The sequence below is a fragment of the Cyprinus carpio genome, chromosome A21 (genome assembly GCF_018340385.1).
Source record: "Cyprinus carpio isolate SPL01 chromosome A21, ASM1834038v1, whole genome shotgun sequence".
Classification (NCBI taxonomy): domain Eukaryota; kingdom Metazoa; phylum Chordata; class Actinopteri; order Cypriniformes; family Cyprinidae; genus Cyprinus; species Cyprinus carpio.
In genome coordinates this window covers 10,461,596-10,476,032 of record NC_056592.1, presented here as the reverse complement: position 1 = coordinate 10,476,032, position 14,437 = coordinate 10,461,596, and the positions used below count along the sequence as shown (strand labels likewise).

The 14,437-nt window shown below is 38.0% G+C and overlaps 1 protein-coding gene across 1 annotated transcript in view; it reads right to left on the bottom strand.

Annotated features, from left to right (window-relative positions):
* Positions 1–2,501: 2,501 nt before the first annotated feature.
* Positions 2,502–14,437, bottom strand: part of LOC109046075 (ephrin-A5b-like) — a 47,926-nt gene continuing 35,990 nt past the window's right edge. The window contains exons 2-5 of the mRNA XM_019063871.2: positions 12,662–12,954; positions 5,605–5,670; positions 5,379–5,453; positions 2,502–5,261 (exon numbers count right to left, since the gene is read on the bottom strand). Coding sequence (XP_018919416.1) covers positions 5,137–5,261; positions 5,379–5,453; positions 5,605–5,670; positions 12,662–12,954 — 559 coding nt within the window. The 3' untranslated portion in view covers positions 2,502–5,136. The remainder of the gene's footprint in view (positions 5,262–5,378; positions 5,454–5,604; positions 5,671–12,661; positions 12,955–14,437) is intronic.

Here is a 14,437-nt window from a genome sequence, read left to right as displayed (position 1 = left end):
ACAGTCCACTTTCAAGGTCAGAGACAAATTTAAAAATAACTGGGTCTTTTTTTTCACTAAGCTCACTTTTGAGTTCACTTAAATGTATCAGATTTTTTTATTTGTGAAAACTACTTAAATCTAAATTAAACAGATGAAGAGATTAAGAAGCAAGTAGAGCTATTAGCTGCTTAAAACTAAGTAACTTGATTCCATCATACACTGCAAAAGAAAGGGCTCAGCCCATACAAAGCCAGCACAAAGGAGATGGTAAGCAGAACCTCAACATAACACAACAGAGCCTTAAGAGCCTGGACCAGACCGGATAATGTTCCTCTAACACACTTAGAGCAATTGCCTTAATTATACCTCCCTTGGTGTTTGATGCTTTCTAGAGATCAGCATGGTTAAAGACACTTCATTCAGTTTCAAGCTAACACACCAGCATGCATCTGCTCACAGGACCTCCCGTGGCAGATCTCTCCTGAGAGCAGTTTGACATCTCCCTCACCTCTAAACACACATGCTCAGATGCTCTCCTTCCTGTCCCGCATATGACACGGACCTGTTTATCAGCTTTAATTTCATTTCGTTGTCTCTGCTTACTGCTGTAATTGAGCTGTCCTGTCGCTGAACTGGCCCAGTGGGACCTGTATGTAATCAGCCAGGTGATCCCACGGGCCTCTCACTGTCTGTGACAACTGCTGCAGATGCCTGCGGCGCTCACCTGTTCCACAAGCCGCATTGTGTCCCACATCTAAAGCATTCATGCATTTATTTTAATTGTTAATTAGGACTTGTAATCGTTTATTAGGACATTTTCCTAAGCAAAAATATTTAGTAGGTGGACTGCATCTTCTAAATAAATAAACGTAAATGTAAACAGACTACCTTATTATGTAAAATATCAGGTAACATGAAAAATCATGATCTAAATCTAAAAGCAGCTTGCCTTGCTACCCCAATTCCCAGTCATTTAACTACTAAATAGGCAGAGTTTTGTATGTGAAAGTACTGTATTGACACTTCAATCCCATTGGCCAAATGTGTGGGAATGGGCTTTACATTTAACCAATCAAATATTGAATGACTTAAATGCAGTTAAAAGTTGCTTAAAATACATTTTAAAAGGGGGCATTTTATAAATAAATGTGCCCTATTCAGCTTCTCTATCAGACGCCATTTTATTTTTCAAACAAAAACTAAACTGCACTGGATTCAGATGTCTTTTGCCTTTCTTTCTCCAGGTGATACCTGTAAATGTATAATTTGTCAGGTTTGGGAGACAGCTCTTCTGTTTTCTGTGCAGGCTGTTCGTATGATGGTCAAGGAGGCTTGACTTCACATTAATACACTCTGGAAGTACACAGTCACTCACTGGCTCTTATTTTCTGCACGATCTATGGCCTTAGGAATATCACATTGCCCCAGGCTTTCCCTGTATGAAAGGAGAAATGAATCCTCTCAGCTGTAGAGGGTGGTTATTTTTAGAATGCTGAATGGAGTTGCAAATACACCATATAAAGACAGAGACTGTTTCATTTTAGAATTAAAGGAAACTGGCCAGTAAAGTATTTTGTTTCCATAAATTCCATACACTGAGCTTAAGATTTTACAGTTTCACATATTGATCTCTTTCCTCAGAGGATAATGCTCCATATGGCCCCAAAAAAAAAACATCAAGTTTGCAAATACAACATGCAGGATCTTAACTAGCTTTAATACATTATCCAGACTCATTTCTCTAAAGAAAATAAGTTAGTTGAGCAGAGTTCAGAGGTAAATCACTTTTCTTTACAGTTCCTTAGCAACCAAGAACTTATTTGCATATAATTGTAAAAAGATGAACACTTTTTGAGTTTTTTTAAGCAACCGTTCACTTTAAAGGCCAATAAGTGGGCATATTGAGCTTTGAAGGCCAATGCATTTTCAGCATGGGTTGTCTGCATAGTTTGTTTTTTATGACACACAATAACTATAGTTTCTAATAATGACAATAAAAGGCTCTAATTACATGTGTGTGTGTGTGTGTGGTTGGGTGGGGGGTTGTGGGGTGTATGTCTCATCAGGCTGGGGGGGATGGGGGGTGACATTACAACACCATGTCACCAAGGAATCCCCCTCAAGCCTATTCTTGTTTAAACTGGCCAATGCCCAAGAGCGTGCACTTGCTCATTAATATTCATTGACTCATGAGTGTAATAATAATGATGGGCAAATGTTACCATTTCTATCCCTCACTCATAGAACAATCAGTTATCAGAAATCCCTGTATGCCTTGGTATAGTTCTCTGTTTAACAAGGATTTGAAAGAAAACTGTGCAGGTTTCTTAAAGCTCAGCTAAATCGTACAACACTGGGATAAAATAAAGTGCTGGAATTTAACACTGTTAATTAAATGGAAAGCTAGGAAAAGCTATTTCCATTGTATTATCACCTGGAACACCTTAGAATAAATATCATCAGCCCTTGTATCGTAACCCACTGGATAATACTAATATCTTAAAACAAAATACACAAAAAAAGACAGAAGAAGATGTTTCTTACAACAATGACAAATTTATTTAATCTGCTCCAGCAAGTGTATTTACAAACAATGGCATCTGAAGATATAAAAACGTGTCATATCATAATGCAAGTCAGCGCTGTACCGTCAGAGACGTCACAGCAAATGTTTAATATTCAGGCAACACAGCCAAGAAGCTAAGGGAAATGGTGGTTTAGATACCAATGGTCTTCACAGCTGTATGAAGAAGCAGATGTGTGGAAAGAAGGAAGAAATTATGACTAACACTGAAGATATATTCTCTGGGACAAAGACGATGAGAGAATACAGGAACACAACTGCCTTGTGGTGAAAAACCCAGGTTCAATGAGACCTCATTCCTTTGACCTTGAATTCTCAACAAATGGGAGTTTTGCACATGGACAAAAACAGACACTGCAGTCGTTTTACAAAAATAATGTTTCCTGAATTAAACCTACTAAAACTGTCCTACTAGGTTTGTCCCCATGACAATAAACGGACGTGATGCAACAACAGAACATTACAGACTTTAAAATATTCCACAGGAGATTTAAAAAAGATGTAGATGGGTTAGGATTTAGCAATGATAGTACAGTGGTGCTTTTAAGGATGGACCAGCACACATTCCTAGTTGTCTTTATAAATATTGAACCATTTCAATGTTACTCAAAATGAAATATCACATTTAAGAAGCATTCTGTCTGCAAATGCATTTATCTCCAGAAAAATAAAATAAAAAAATTAACAAGCGTATCTGATATTAGGACTGGATTATTTTTAATTCCTAATTTATCTCTTATTTCTATTGTACCAGTGGTTCCAGTGACTAAACAACGTACGGATACATAGCATCCATGTGCTTCTGTTATCATTTTAAAAGAACCATAGTGGCTAGCCAACATAACCACATATTGTAATATAGTCAAAAGCTATTTTAATGTTGGTTACAAACTATCGATAAGTAGATGCGAATGAAAAGCATGAAAACTGTTCAAGAAAGTAAAACCAGGACTGGGGCATATATTTACCCTGTTTTGTGTCTGTAAAGGCCATTGCTATTGATCCCAGCAGGAGATCTCATCTTTCTCCATCTCTGGCCAAGTTCACCAGAGTATCGCTAGCCCACAGCTAAACTGGACACCACGCTCCTCCCGTGCTGCTGTCGATTTTTTAATTCCAGAAATAACCCACATGAGGCCTCGCAGTATGTGGTCTGCGTGCCAGGCACTTTGGACAACATCAAAGAGCCTATTAAATCATGTTAGGGTGTCAGCTGCCACCGGGGTGGAAGCAGTGCTCCGCTACTGTTTCAGTAGATCCCAGATGAGCGTTTAATGCGCACAGCTCCTAAAAAAAAATAATAAATAAAAACGGCATGGTTGAAATGCACTTTGACAAAAGAAATGTCCATGCAAATCCGTTTTAAGGATTTAAGAAAGTATTTTAATTACTTTTACTTCATGCTTAGAAAAAAAATAAATTCAATTGGTAAGGTATGAGCTCATTTTGTTGACCGAATTAAAATGTTAATGTTGTATTACTCTAGGGTAAAAAGACAGGAAGCATTTACAAAATGAATGCAAACCATTTCCTCCCTCTTCTCCATGATAATGGACCCTTTTAAGGAGCAACGCGAACCCTGATGGACATGATATGGAGACGTACTACTGTTTTTTCCCCTGATATCATTTCAAGGATTGACTTGCTAAACTATTAACCCAAGTTTTTCTGCAATGCAGTTGTTATTTGTTTAAATCAAGATATGTTGACTGCAGCTAGGCATTTTGTGTTCGTTTCTCCTGAATCCTGGCTGATGACTAGTACAACAAAGTGTCAAGAGCACTAAGACTGAACAATAAATAAGAAAAGGATGATTCACCAAACAAATCAGTATATTCACTCAAACGATCGATCAGTGAGGCTCCGTACTCCTAACAAAACATTGATTTTGGCAGCTACACTTCAAGAACACCGCATTTGTGTTTCAGTCCCATGTACACCTGTACACAATGTACAAAATGAGTGCTTATCTTTTTCTTTTATCTACAAAAACGCTTCAAAAATGGTCACCGTTCACCTGAGCACCTGAGTCCACGCGGACTACTCCGGTTGGGATATTAAAAAGCTCCCTCTTTATAAGGGATGCTATCAGGCATCAATTTGCCTCGATATCTAGTAGAGTCAGCAGTTGAGTCCACAGTGACGACGTTTTCCCACAATGCACGTGGAGAGATCCCTCAGACAGTCCTCTTGCTCTGTTGTTCTGACTTCTCTTTTCTGGATGGCAACACTGAAAGCGATCATTGTGTAAAAGAGTCATTTTCTTCCTCTGCCCCCAATTACAAGTCCCTCTCCAATGTCACATAGGGGCACTGAAAGGACACGGACCTATTTTAGTGCACGTGTCATAGTTTAGTGTTTTTTTTCTGTGTATAACAGAGGGTTTTTTTTTTTTGAGGGGTGGGGCTTTTGTTCATTGAAAACCATCCAGTTATATCGCCAATGGATGAACATCTTCCTGTGCGAGAAACTACTTTTCAGTGGAGAGAAAGATCTCAATGTTTCTTAAAAGTGCTCGATCATGAGTCCTCCTGTGTATTTCAGGTGTGTCACCACTTATGCGTGAGATGCTATAAGGAGGAGAGGGAAGCCAAAAGAACCAGCGCTGAGGCCAACAAGGGCCCTATAGTCTGAATGCATCCGGCGCCATTGACATCACCTCGGGATGGTTCGGCAGATTCGTGACTCGTTCCATCTAAATGGTTGAAAAAAAGGAAGATTAAAAAAGGTCTGTAATACCTGAGTATATAAAAACATCTTTACTTTACTGACAGTTTTGAATATGGAAATGCTTTTGTAATACTATACGAACCATTATTATCTTCTATAGAGTTAATGCTTCCATCATTGACCTTTACAACGCGGTCGTGACTCTTCTCGCAGTTGTCTGTGGGAGAAACATAAAACAGGGTGTTGTCAGGGTTGTGACATCATCTTTAACTCATAAAACTATTCCAGCAGTGATAAACGATGCAATTGCAACCACGTTTTGTCAGAAGCCACACCAGGATCTCTCCCGAGGGGCTTGTAAAACTTACTTGAAGGTCTGACGAAAACTTTCAGCCTCAAGCAGCTCCGTCTCCCATTTTCACTGACTGTAGATGCTGTGGAAACATTTTAGATGCTCAATGTTAGGCTCAGTCGATCCATGCTGCACACTGTTTAATAAATCAAAGTCATTTTTTAGCTTTAGATATACAACAGGGCTCAACAATAAGGATTTTTTTTTTTTTTACTGGCCTGGTCGAGCCAGTAGTGCAGATTTTTACATGCACTGCCAACATTATCATCTACATTTACATTTAGTCATTTAGCAAATGCTTTTATCCAAAGTGACTTACAAATGAGGTACAACAACAAGTAATTTATCATAAAAGACAACAATATTCACAGTGCACAATGCTTCAAGTGTGATGTACTGTATTTATTATATGAAGTGCTTTTGTTTGGGGTTTGGTTTAATTTGCATAGGGATAGGGCCAGTAAACCTACATTTTAAAACTTGCTATTAAGTAAAAAAAAAAAAAAATCCTTTACATTTTTGGATATGTTTTGTTTTGTTAATTTTTTTAATTTGTTTTTTAGTTATATATTTTTTTTTTACTTAACGCCAAGTTTAAATAAAATTAAATAGAATTTGTTGATGTTTCTCCAGGTACGCTATGAATGCATGCACCACTTTTCTTTGAAAATGACTGCATACAGTGCAAAACAATTTTAATTTGATTGATGCATCCAAAACAAATGATTAAATCAAGACAAAACCTCAATCTTAGCCAGCAGCAGTTAGATAATGACCATCATTTTTTGACAAGCTTTCCAAATGGTGACAACGCAACAGCTCCACAGGCCCAAGGCCACTAGGATAATTTATTTCAGGTTTAGTCTAGTAGTACATCATCAGATGCTACCTATCTTGGTCGTTTGCGGCTTTCTACATGCAATGGCCTCATTTAAATGCTTCCACCAGACTCAGAGGAATGCACAATCAGCATTCATTTAGCTTCTTACTGATAGACGCGGGCGGTGCTACTTTGGCTATGCTGTTTTCCTTGTCATCTCAACCATGAGCCATGTTTTTCAATTTGTCCTCTCCATAAAGAAAAGCTTATTTTAAAGCACTTTAAGAGGAACAGGTAGACAGCCTCTCTCTCCACTGTCCGCTCTTTATGCAATATGTAATGCAATCTGGCGTAGTCAGGAAGCGATGCGAATGAAGACCGGTGGGGTGAGGGGGAAAGAAGGGCTTGTTATTTTTCCCACAGATCACACTGGACGTAAAGGTGACAAAGTAATGAGCAATGCAACGCACTTCAATAAATCCCCTCCTTCAAAGCTTCAGAGTAATGAGCACAGACTGCACAAAATGCAATGTCCTTATAGCCAACACAATATGTTCTTGATAATTCAATTGGTGAGGCTCACTTGCACTGATGAAGGCATGCATTCCACTGTGACTTTCCTGATGGAAAGAAACAGGGGTTGGATGTCTTGTTTTTCTGGTTGGATGCTTGAAATTTGGATTATTTGACAATATACTTCAGGATAAATAAGCTTAGACTAATGTCCACATCACAAACGCTCCATTAGTGGCATGATGATGAATTAGTCTTTCTCTTTAAATTTGTTTACTGCCAGCAAATATTTATTGAACACCCTTATCTTGACCACAGACATCACTAACAGCAGTTTTTTTTTTTTTAAATGTGCTAAACCTTTCCGAGCTCTTTCCCTTTCCTCTGATGGTTGTGACCATTTCACAAGCCTCTTAGATGTAGATTGGTCATTACATACATCAACACCTGCTACTTAAAGCTGTACTGGCAGCTAGTAACATCAACAGCTGCAAATGACAGATCGCAGGCCGAAAGAAACACCTGCCACTAAAAGCTCTGTAATCAGCTGTGATGATACAAATGACTTCTGTGCAGTCCATAGACCATATTGCCAGTGAGTATGAACTGCTGAACCTTACATTGACTCCTCCCGCTCAAACCTCATGAGTCCACTGTACTGGTTTTGTTGAGGAAATATATGGGTCAGTGAGTATACGTGGCTATGATAAAGAAAAAAAAGGGTTTTGAAATGGTGAGTTCTCAGAAATGTACTGTTAGTGGTATCAAATGATCTAATTTTCAATAAAAATCTGAGTTTAATGACACTAAAAATGTCACATTTCCTTACATCTTATTTAAATTTATATTTAATAAAAAAAAAACTATTTCTTAAAGTAAATGTCACTATGTATGTTATACATATAATATGTTATTGTATTATTTAGCAAATAAAATATGTTTACACACACACACACACACACACGTTACGTTAATAAATATATTATTCATATGCATTTAAGGTAATGTAAAGAAATATGATTTTATATGTACTTTTTACTTGTTACATTATAACATTAAACTGAAAATTGTTTAGAAAATTATATAAAAGTCATATATGATATATAACTATACAAATATCATGGACTGTTATTCCTTAACATTACGTTTTTAAGACATTTTACAATTTGAACTAACTTTGTCTTGTTAGAAAAGGTCAAAATATCCAATATTTTTCATTGATTTTTACAGTCATTATATTTAAGTCATGCATTTTGAAGTACTTTTCAAAGTGTCTTGTCATTGACCCATATATCTGTTTAACACTTTAAACCACCATGAAAGTGTGAAGATGAAGCTATAACAGGATCAGCGTCCTATGGAGGAAAGAAAAAGAAACAAGAGAAAGACATGTCGGAAAAAAAAGATTTATAACTCTTTTCCCTATTAGCTGGCTGGCTCATCTCTGAGCTTGCAGACATTCCCATAATGCACCATGGCTCTTCTAGCCTTGACCGCCATGATTCCCTGCTGTGTGGGGTCTCCAGCTGCACTTAATCTGCTGTCTCTCTTCTCATCCCCACACCCTCATGACTGCGGGGAGAGCTTAGGTTAAATCAATGTGCTTATGTGCTGTCTACACTGACATACTGGGGGCTTGTGAAACCTTAATCATGTCCCCACAAGCATATTTCCTTTGATTTGGGTGAAATTGCTTTTGTCTCATTCCTCAAGTCTGGTCTAGTTTGGAACAGGATCCCAGTGTTGATTGGAAACACCACTTCACAAATACGTTGCACATTCCAACCTTGTCACAACTACCACAATAAATAACTGCTGAGCGTAAGTGTACAGTGTATAATGTAACATCAGTATTGTCAGTCTCCAAAATTAACTTCTTGCCCAGAGACGTTAATAGGATGCCATCCCGTGGCATATTTGTGGACTGCGGATGAAAGATGTGCAGGAGTGACCATTGCTGCTTTATACAGGGATTCATGATTGATGACAACCACAGCGAACCCACAGAAAAACATTCAAAACTCTGCATTCTCAGTATTGCAGCAAAATCTGTATTAGTTAAAACCATGAAACTGATTTTTTTCTCCCCGTTTTCATTCAACGAACAAAAATAACAAATTATGTCTAATCTGTAATGTGTTTTCTAAAGCTGTGGTCACACTCAATTCACTTCAAAGCGTAGAGCTTAATAAACTATACTAAATAATACTAATAAAACAGAGGACAACTACAAAATAAAATAAAATATCAGCTTTTTGTAGCAGCAACATATACGGCAACATATACAAGATGAAAATTCTGTCAACATTTACTCACCCTCAAGCTTGTTGGTAACCAGACATGCTGGTCCCCATTGACTTCCATAGTATTTTATTCCGTACTATGGAAGTCAGTGGGGACCATCAACTGTTTGGTTACCAATATTCTTAAAATCATCATCTTTTATGATTCACAGAATAAAGAAACTAACGTTTGGAACAACTTGAGGCTGAGTAAATGATGAATGAATTTTCATTTTGGTCTGGACTATCACTTTTACCAATATCACAAGAAATATATCACATGTTTCTTTAGTAAACAGTTTTGTTCAAGGTCAGGCAGTTACTCTTACAGTTCCTTATAAAGTTACCCATCATTGGCAAGTAACTCATTTACTCATCAAAGCCAATTTTTTGCTTATAAATTCCACTTGACATGTTAATTTTGCACCCTAATTACTGTAAATATGGCTGCCTGAATGCTCAGTGCCAGTAAGAAAGACACATCTCTAATTTCAAGGCTCTCGCTGAAATCTTTTAACATAAACTGTGAAAATAATCAACAGTCTCGCCTGTATTAAGATAATTTTATGGGAGGCTTATATGACAAACTCTCATTCTGTCAGTCATCAGAAATCCCTCGCTGTCAGCATGTGGCATGTAACTGACCTCTCATTGGCAGACATTAAGACTAGACTACACCAACTCTGCTTATTCAAAGACACTCTACACTGTCAGGGCCCAGGCTACTCATCCACGTCTCCTTTCCCACACGGCCGACACCAGATCCCTGTGTAGTTCTTCACCCGAGCTGCAGACAGCCAGGGGCAATAAACCTCCCAGACACCACTATTCCAGCTATGAGTTGAGAGATCAGATGCGACGTAACCAAGAAGTCTGATAAATGAGGGAAAGATGGATTGATCCTCCGTCTTTGAATTAAGATGCACACCTATCTCTTTTCTCATGCATTCTTGAGTGCTTTGAGAGCGCTTTGTAATGCGGGGAATAGTTTTGGCTCAGGTAGTGACTAATCAGGTCTTGCTTTAAGCACAAAGTGGGAATTTTTCTGGTTTATCTTACAGCATTATGAAGATGGAGGGACTAGACTACAAATAGCAGTTGTGGGCTTTTGAAGCAGCCTCATATCAGACAGCCTGCACTACCATTGGCCCCGCTCACGCAGGAGGGAGATGCCGACTACAAACCTTCCCTTGAAATTGGATTTCTATCCTCTGAGATTAAGATCAGACTTTCACACTGGCCATATTGGAAAAACATGCTGCCTTGAGCCGTTCAGGATTGTGAGTTCAACTGCAGTCATCAGAGCATGTTCACATTTGACCTGCAGGGCCGGGCCCTCTGATCCCCCCTGATCACTTCCTGAGTGGGCCGGGCGGGCACGCTGACTGACAGCACAGAGACTGCGCTTGTCACCCCTCTGCTCTCCTGGAGCGACCCCTCACTCAGAATGATTAGCCACCAGCTAACAAAGATATTCTGTCTAACCAAATCATGACAGGCACACATAAAACTAATGAAGAGAATGATTTATCAAAACTTGGTTAAAATAGACTTAAAATGAATAAATTTTTTCCATCTGGCTACATGATGTATTTTAAAATATCTATACAAATCTTTTATATATAGTATGAAATTGTGTAAAAAAAAAAAGAATTAAATATAAAAACAGCAACTGTTTTTAATAGCAAAATATTGACAAATTTTGTCAAATTATTTTCTACACAGTAGCCTATGTATCAAATTATACAAAAATAGCAAAAATAATAATAGAAAATGAAATGGTACATATTGTTAATTGTAAATAATACTGTAAAAAGTTAACAGTAAAAAATATCAATTTATATAAAAACAACTATTTCTTTTTAATTACAATTTTTTACATAAAATTATTTTACATTATAAGCTGTTAAAAAATAGAAATACTAAAGCAAAATAATAATAATAATAATAATAATAATAATAATAATAATAATAATAATAATAATAATATGCTATTTAAATATGATTATTTGATTTTATTATACAGTAGTCAAAATTTGAAGTGGATCAAAAAAGTTAATCAAAGTTGTCCTAAGACAAGAACTGGTATTGTTTTGGTTTTAGGACCACTTCAGGTTTTGATCCACTTCAAATGTTGACTACTGTATATATATAAATATATATAATTTTTTTTTTTCAATTGTTAATTTATTCAAATAGCTTGGTATTACAATATATTCAAATTTTTTCTGCTTTCTATTTCTAGTTTAAAACAGTTTCTGAAATGATCAAGGTTACTGAAAGCCGCTGTCTACTTGAGATAACATTGTGCAATCACTCTAAACTGTTATGCTTCAACTCAAGCAGAGTGACGTGCTGTTTATTTTGTTCCCTTTACTCGTAATTCCGTACAAATGGAGAAATTTCCTCTTCTTTTGAGAGAGCCCATAACAGTGGAATCATGACACTGAGTCACACAGGAGTGAGACGTGTGCGCTATGAATCCTTGTTTTCCAACTCGCATTAACTGTAAAACCCCTCATAGTATCTGACAACTCCATCACTTCAGTCGAGATGTTTCCCATCCTATTATTCTTACTCACAGGCCTTCGGGGAAAAAAGTCAATTTTACTATGTTGCAACATCTCAGATAGACACCCACACTGATGCAAAACATCCATATCTCCTGCTGGGATCTAACCCCTAAGTGCTATATACCGTGCATTCCAATCTGTCTTTTTTTCTCAGTCTCCATGTACTTATCTACTGTTTCTACCACTTCCCCCACTTCATTCTCCTATTCTTTCCTTTCACATCTCATACAAACATGTCCATCGTTTTAAGCGCCCATGAGATCTGTCAGATCATCAGGTTGGATTCCGCCAAATCAAACGCTCCACATCTCCTGTGTGCGCCTGCATAAATGAACCCATCGCGGCCCTGAGCAGTCCGAGCAGTCAGACCACTCCTGTGCCTTATTTTGTCTTCCCGCTCCCGCCCTGTAGGGATCTGACTCCAGTTGTAAAAACATGGGTTTAGATGCTTGTTTTTAAGAGCTCTTTCACGAGCAAACGAAAGCTGAGACTAGGAGTTTGCAACAAAGACTCTTTAGAGGAAGACCAATATGTTTTTCCCTGAGGTTCATGTTTTCCTTATAGCCTGTTTGCCAAGACTCCTGAAAAACAGTCATACTTGGCAATGACTTCCTTTCCTTAATGCTTGTAATCAGACACTTGTCTTAAAAAGTATACCATTAAATGTAAGACTTGAGTTGCGTTATCCTCCGTGAGGATGCTTATACAACATCCTTTTCCAGGCAATGCAACCTTTTCCATGTATAAACCGAAAAGCAATCTTACAAATCTATTTAACATGCACAGCGTCTGGTTTTGGATAGAGAAATCATAAAACATCATTGAGATACGAATCACTTCTGCACAAAAAAAAAAGAAAGAAAGAAAAATCAACATGATACTCACAGATATAGTAATATTCTCTGCCTGGCCGAAATTCAAATCCTAGTGAGAATGGTGTGAAAAGCTGAAACTTCTCAGAGAACTTCAGCGGCCCGTTGGGTGAGTGAGGCCGGTTGCACTCCCAACGCTTGAAACCTTTTGCCGTGTGGTCGCAAGAGCTGTAGCCGTCGTAGTTGACCATGTAGAGGACGTAGCTCTCCATTCTCTCCTCAGGGACCGTGTCAATGTAGTGGGGACAGTATACATCCAAATAATCGTTAATGCATACATCAATGTGGTAGTCTCCTCGGTAGAACCTGTGACAAAAAGAAAAGCGAGAGGCCGCAGTGAGCATATATGATATGAAATATTAACGATTGAGTTACTCTCATGCGTATGTTTTACGAGCCATCGAGCCCCTACTTCACAGAAAGGCCACTTCTGGAGGAAGCCACTTATTTGAGAGCAATTACCGCAAATGTGAAAGCACGTAAATCATCCAATCTGAGTCCGCTAGGGCTCACTGAGGAGCACAAGGAAAATTCTTAATCCTGTCGTTGACATGGATGCTTTAAATACGCCTGAAAGAATGAGTTTTCCATGGGCCAGAGATGACAGCTTGAAATATGGCACTCCGAGGAATGTTTTAGAAGGAAAAAATGTGCATCACTCGTGCCAAAACAGCCAACTATTCCAGATTTACATCTTGTTTATTGTAAATGGAGATGACCTCTAGAGGATCTAACTAAATGTGAATGTCAATGGAATGTGTGCGACTTTACTTTGACAAGAAAGTGATTTAAAAAACATAGACTCCCATAGGCTCCATAAGAGTTTAGTGAAGATGGATATGCTCAAAATATTACATTTACAACAAAAATGAGCGAACGTGACTATGAGCTGGTTACTCGAATTAAACATGAAGGACGCCCAGGATTCAGTGGGAATTTTCAGGGTGTAAACTAGTGGACACCCAGCAGGAACCCTGGAGAGAGCCAGATGAGCTTCCAGGCTCATGTGAGGTTAGCATTGCGATCCTGCTGTGGACAGAAGCACAGCTGGACACGCTGACACAAAGATTTCCACTCATTACAGACAATAAAAGACTATTGAAAGCAGATGGAGCTCGAGACCTATCAGATTATCATTATGTGGATTTCCAACACACTGCTGGAATACTGAGTTTCCCTGTAGGTTTGGCCGGCTTGGCGGTGGTTTGTGTGCGCGTGTTTGAGTGTGTATGCTTGTTTGGCAGTGTGTGTGTGTGTGTGTGGATGTGTATAGATGCTGCTCAAAATCTGCAAGCACTTTAGGGTTATTTTGAACAACTATTGTTTACTACTCTTGGGAGCTACATCATTTGAATGGAAAGCAAAATCTCAGCTGTGAAAAACGTACTTCCTGAGTGATCACGCAGTCCATTGTTTCCAGCTCAAAATCTGGCATCTGAAAGTGTGTAACATGCAAACCTCTTTTTACTTTGTCATTGGGTACTGGCAAAAAACAAAGCTATTTCCTGATTAATTTAACTGTCATCTTTTAAAATGGAATGATTCAGTCTAGTGTTGACAAAACAACACATTTCTACAGTTTTCCAAAAACCGGTTTCCAGAGCACAGGATCATTGAAAACAAGAAAAACACATTTAAATAAGGTAATTTATTTAACACTAATGCATTAGCTTTAATAAACTAGCATTTATAATTGTTGGTTAATTTAAATCTTACATATACCAGCAAATATTTAACATTTTAAGTTATTCACAACCATTTGTTAAACCATAAGTTTGGGGTGGTGAGA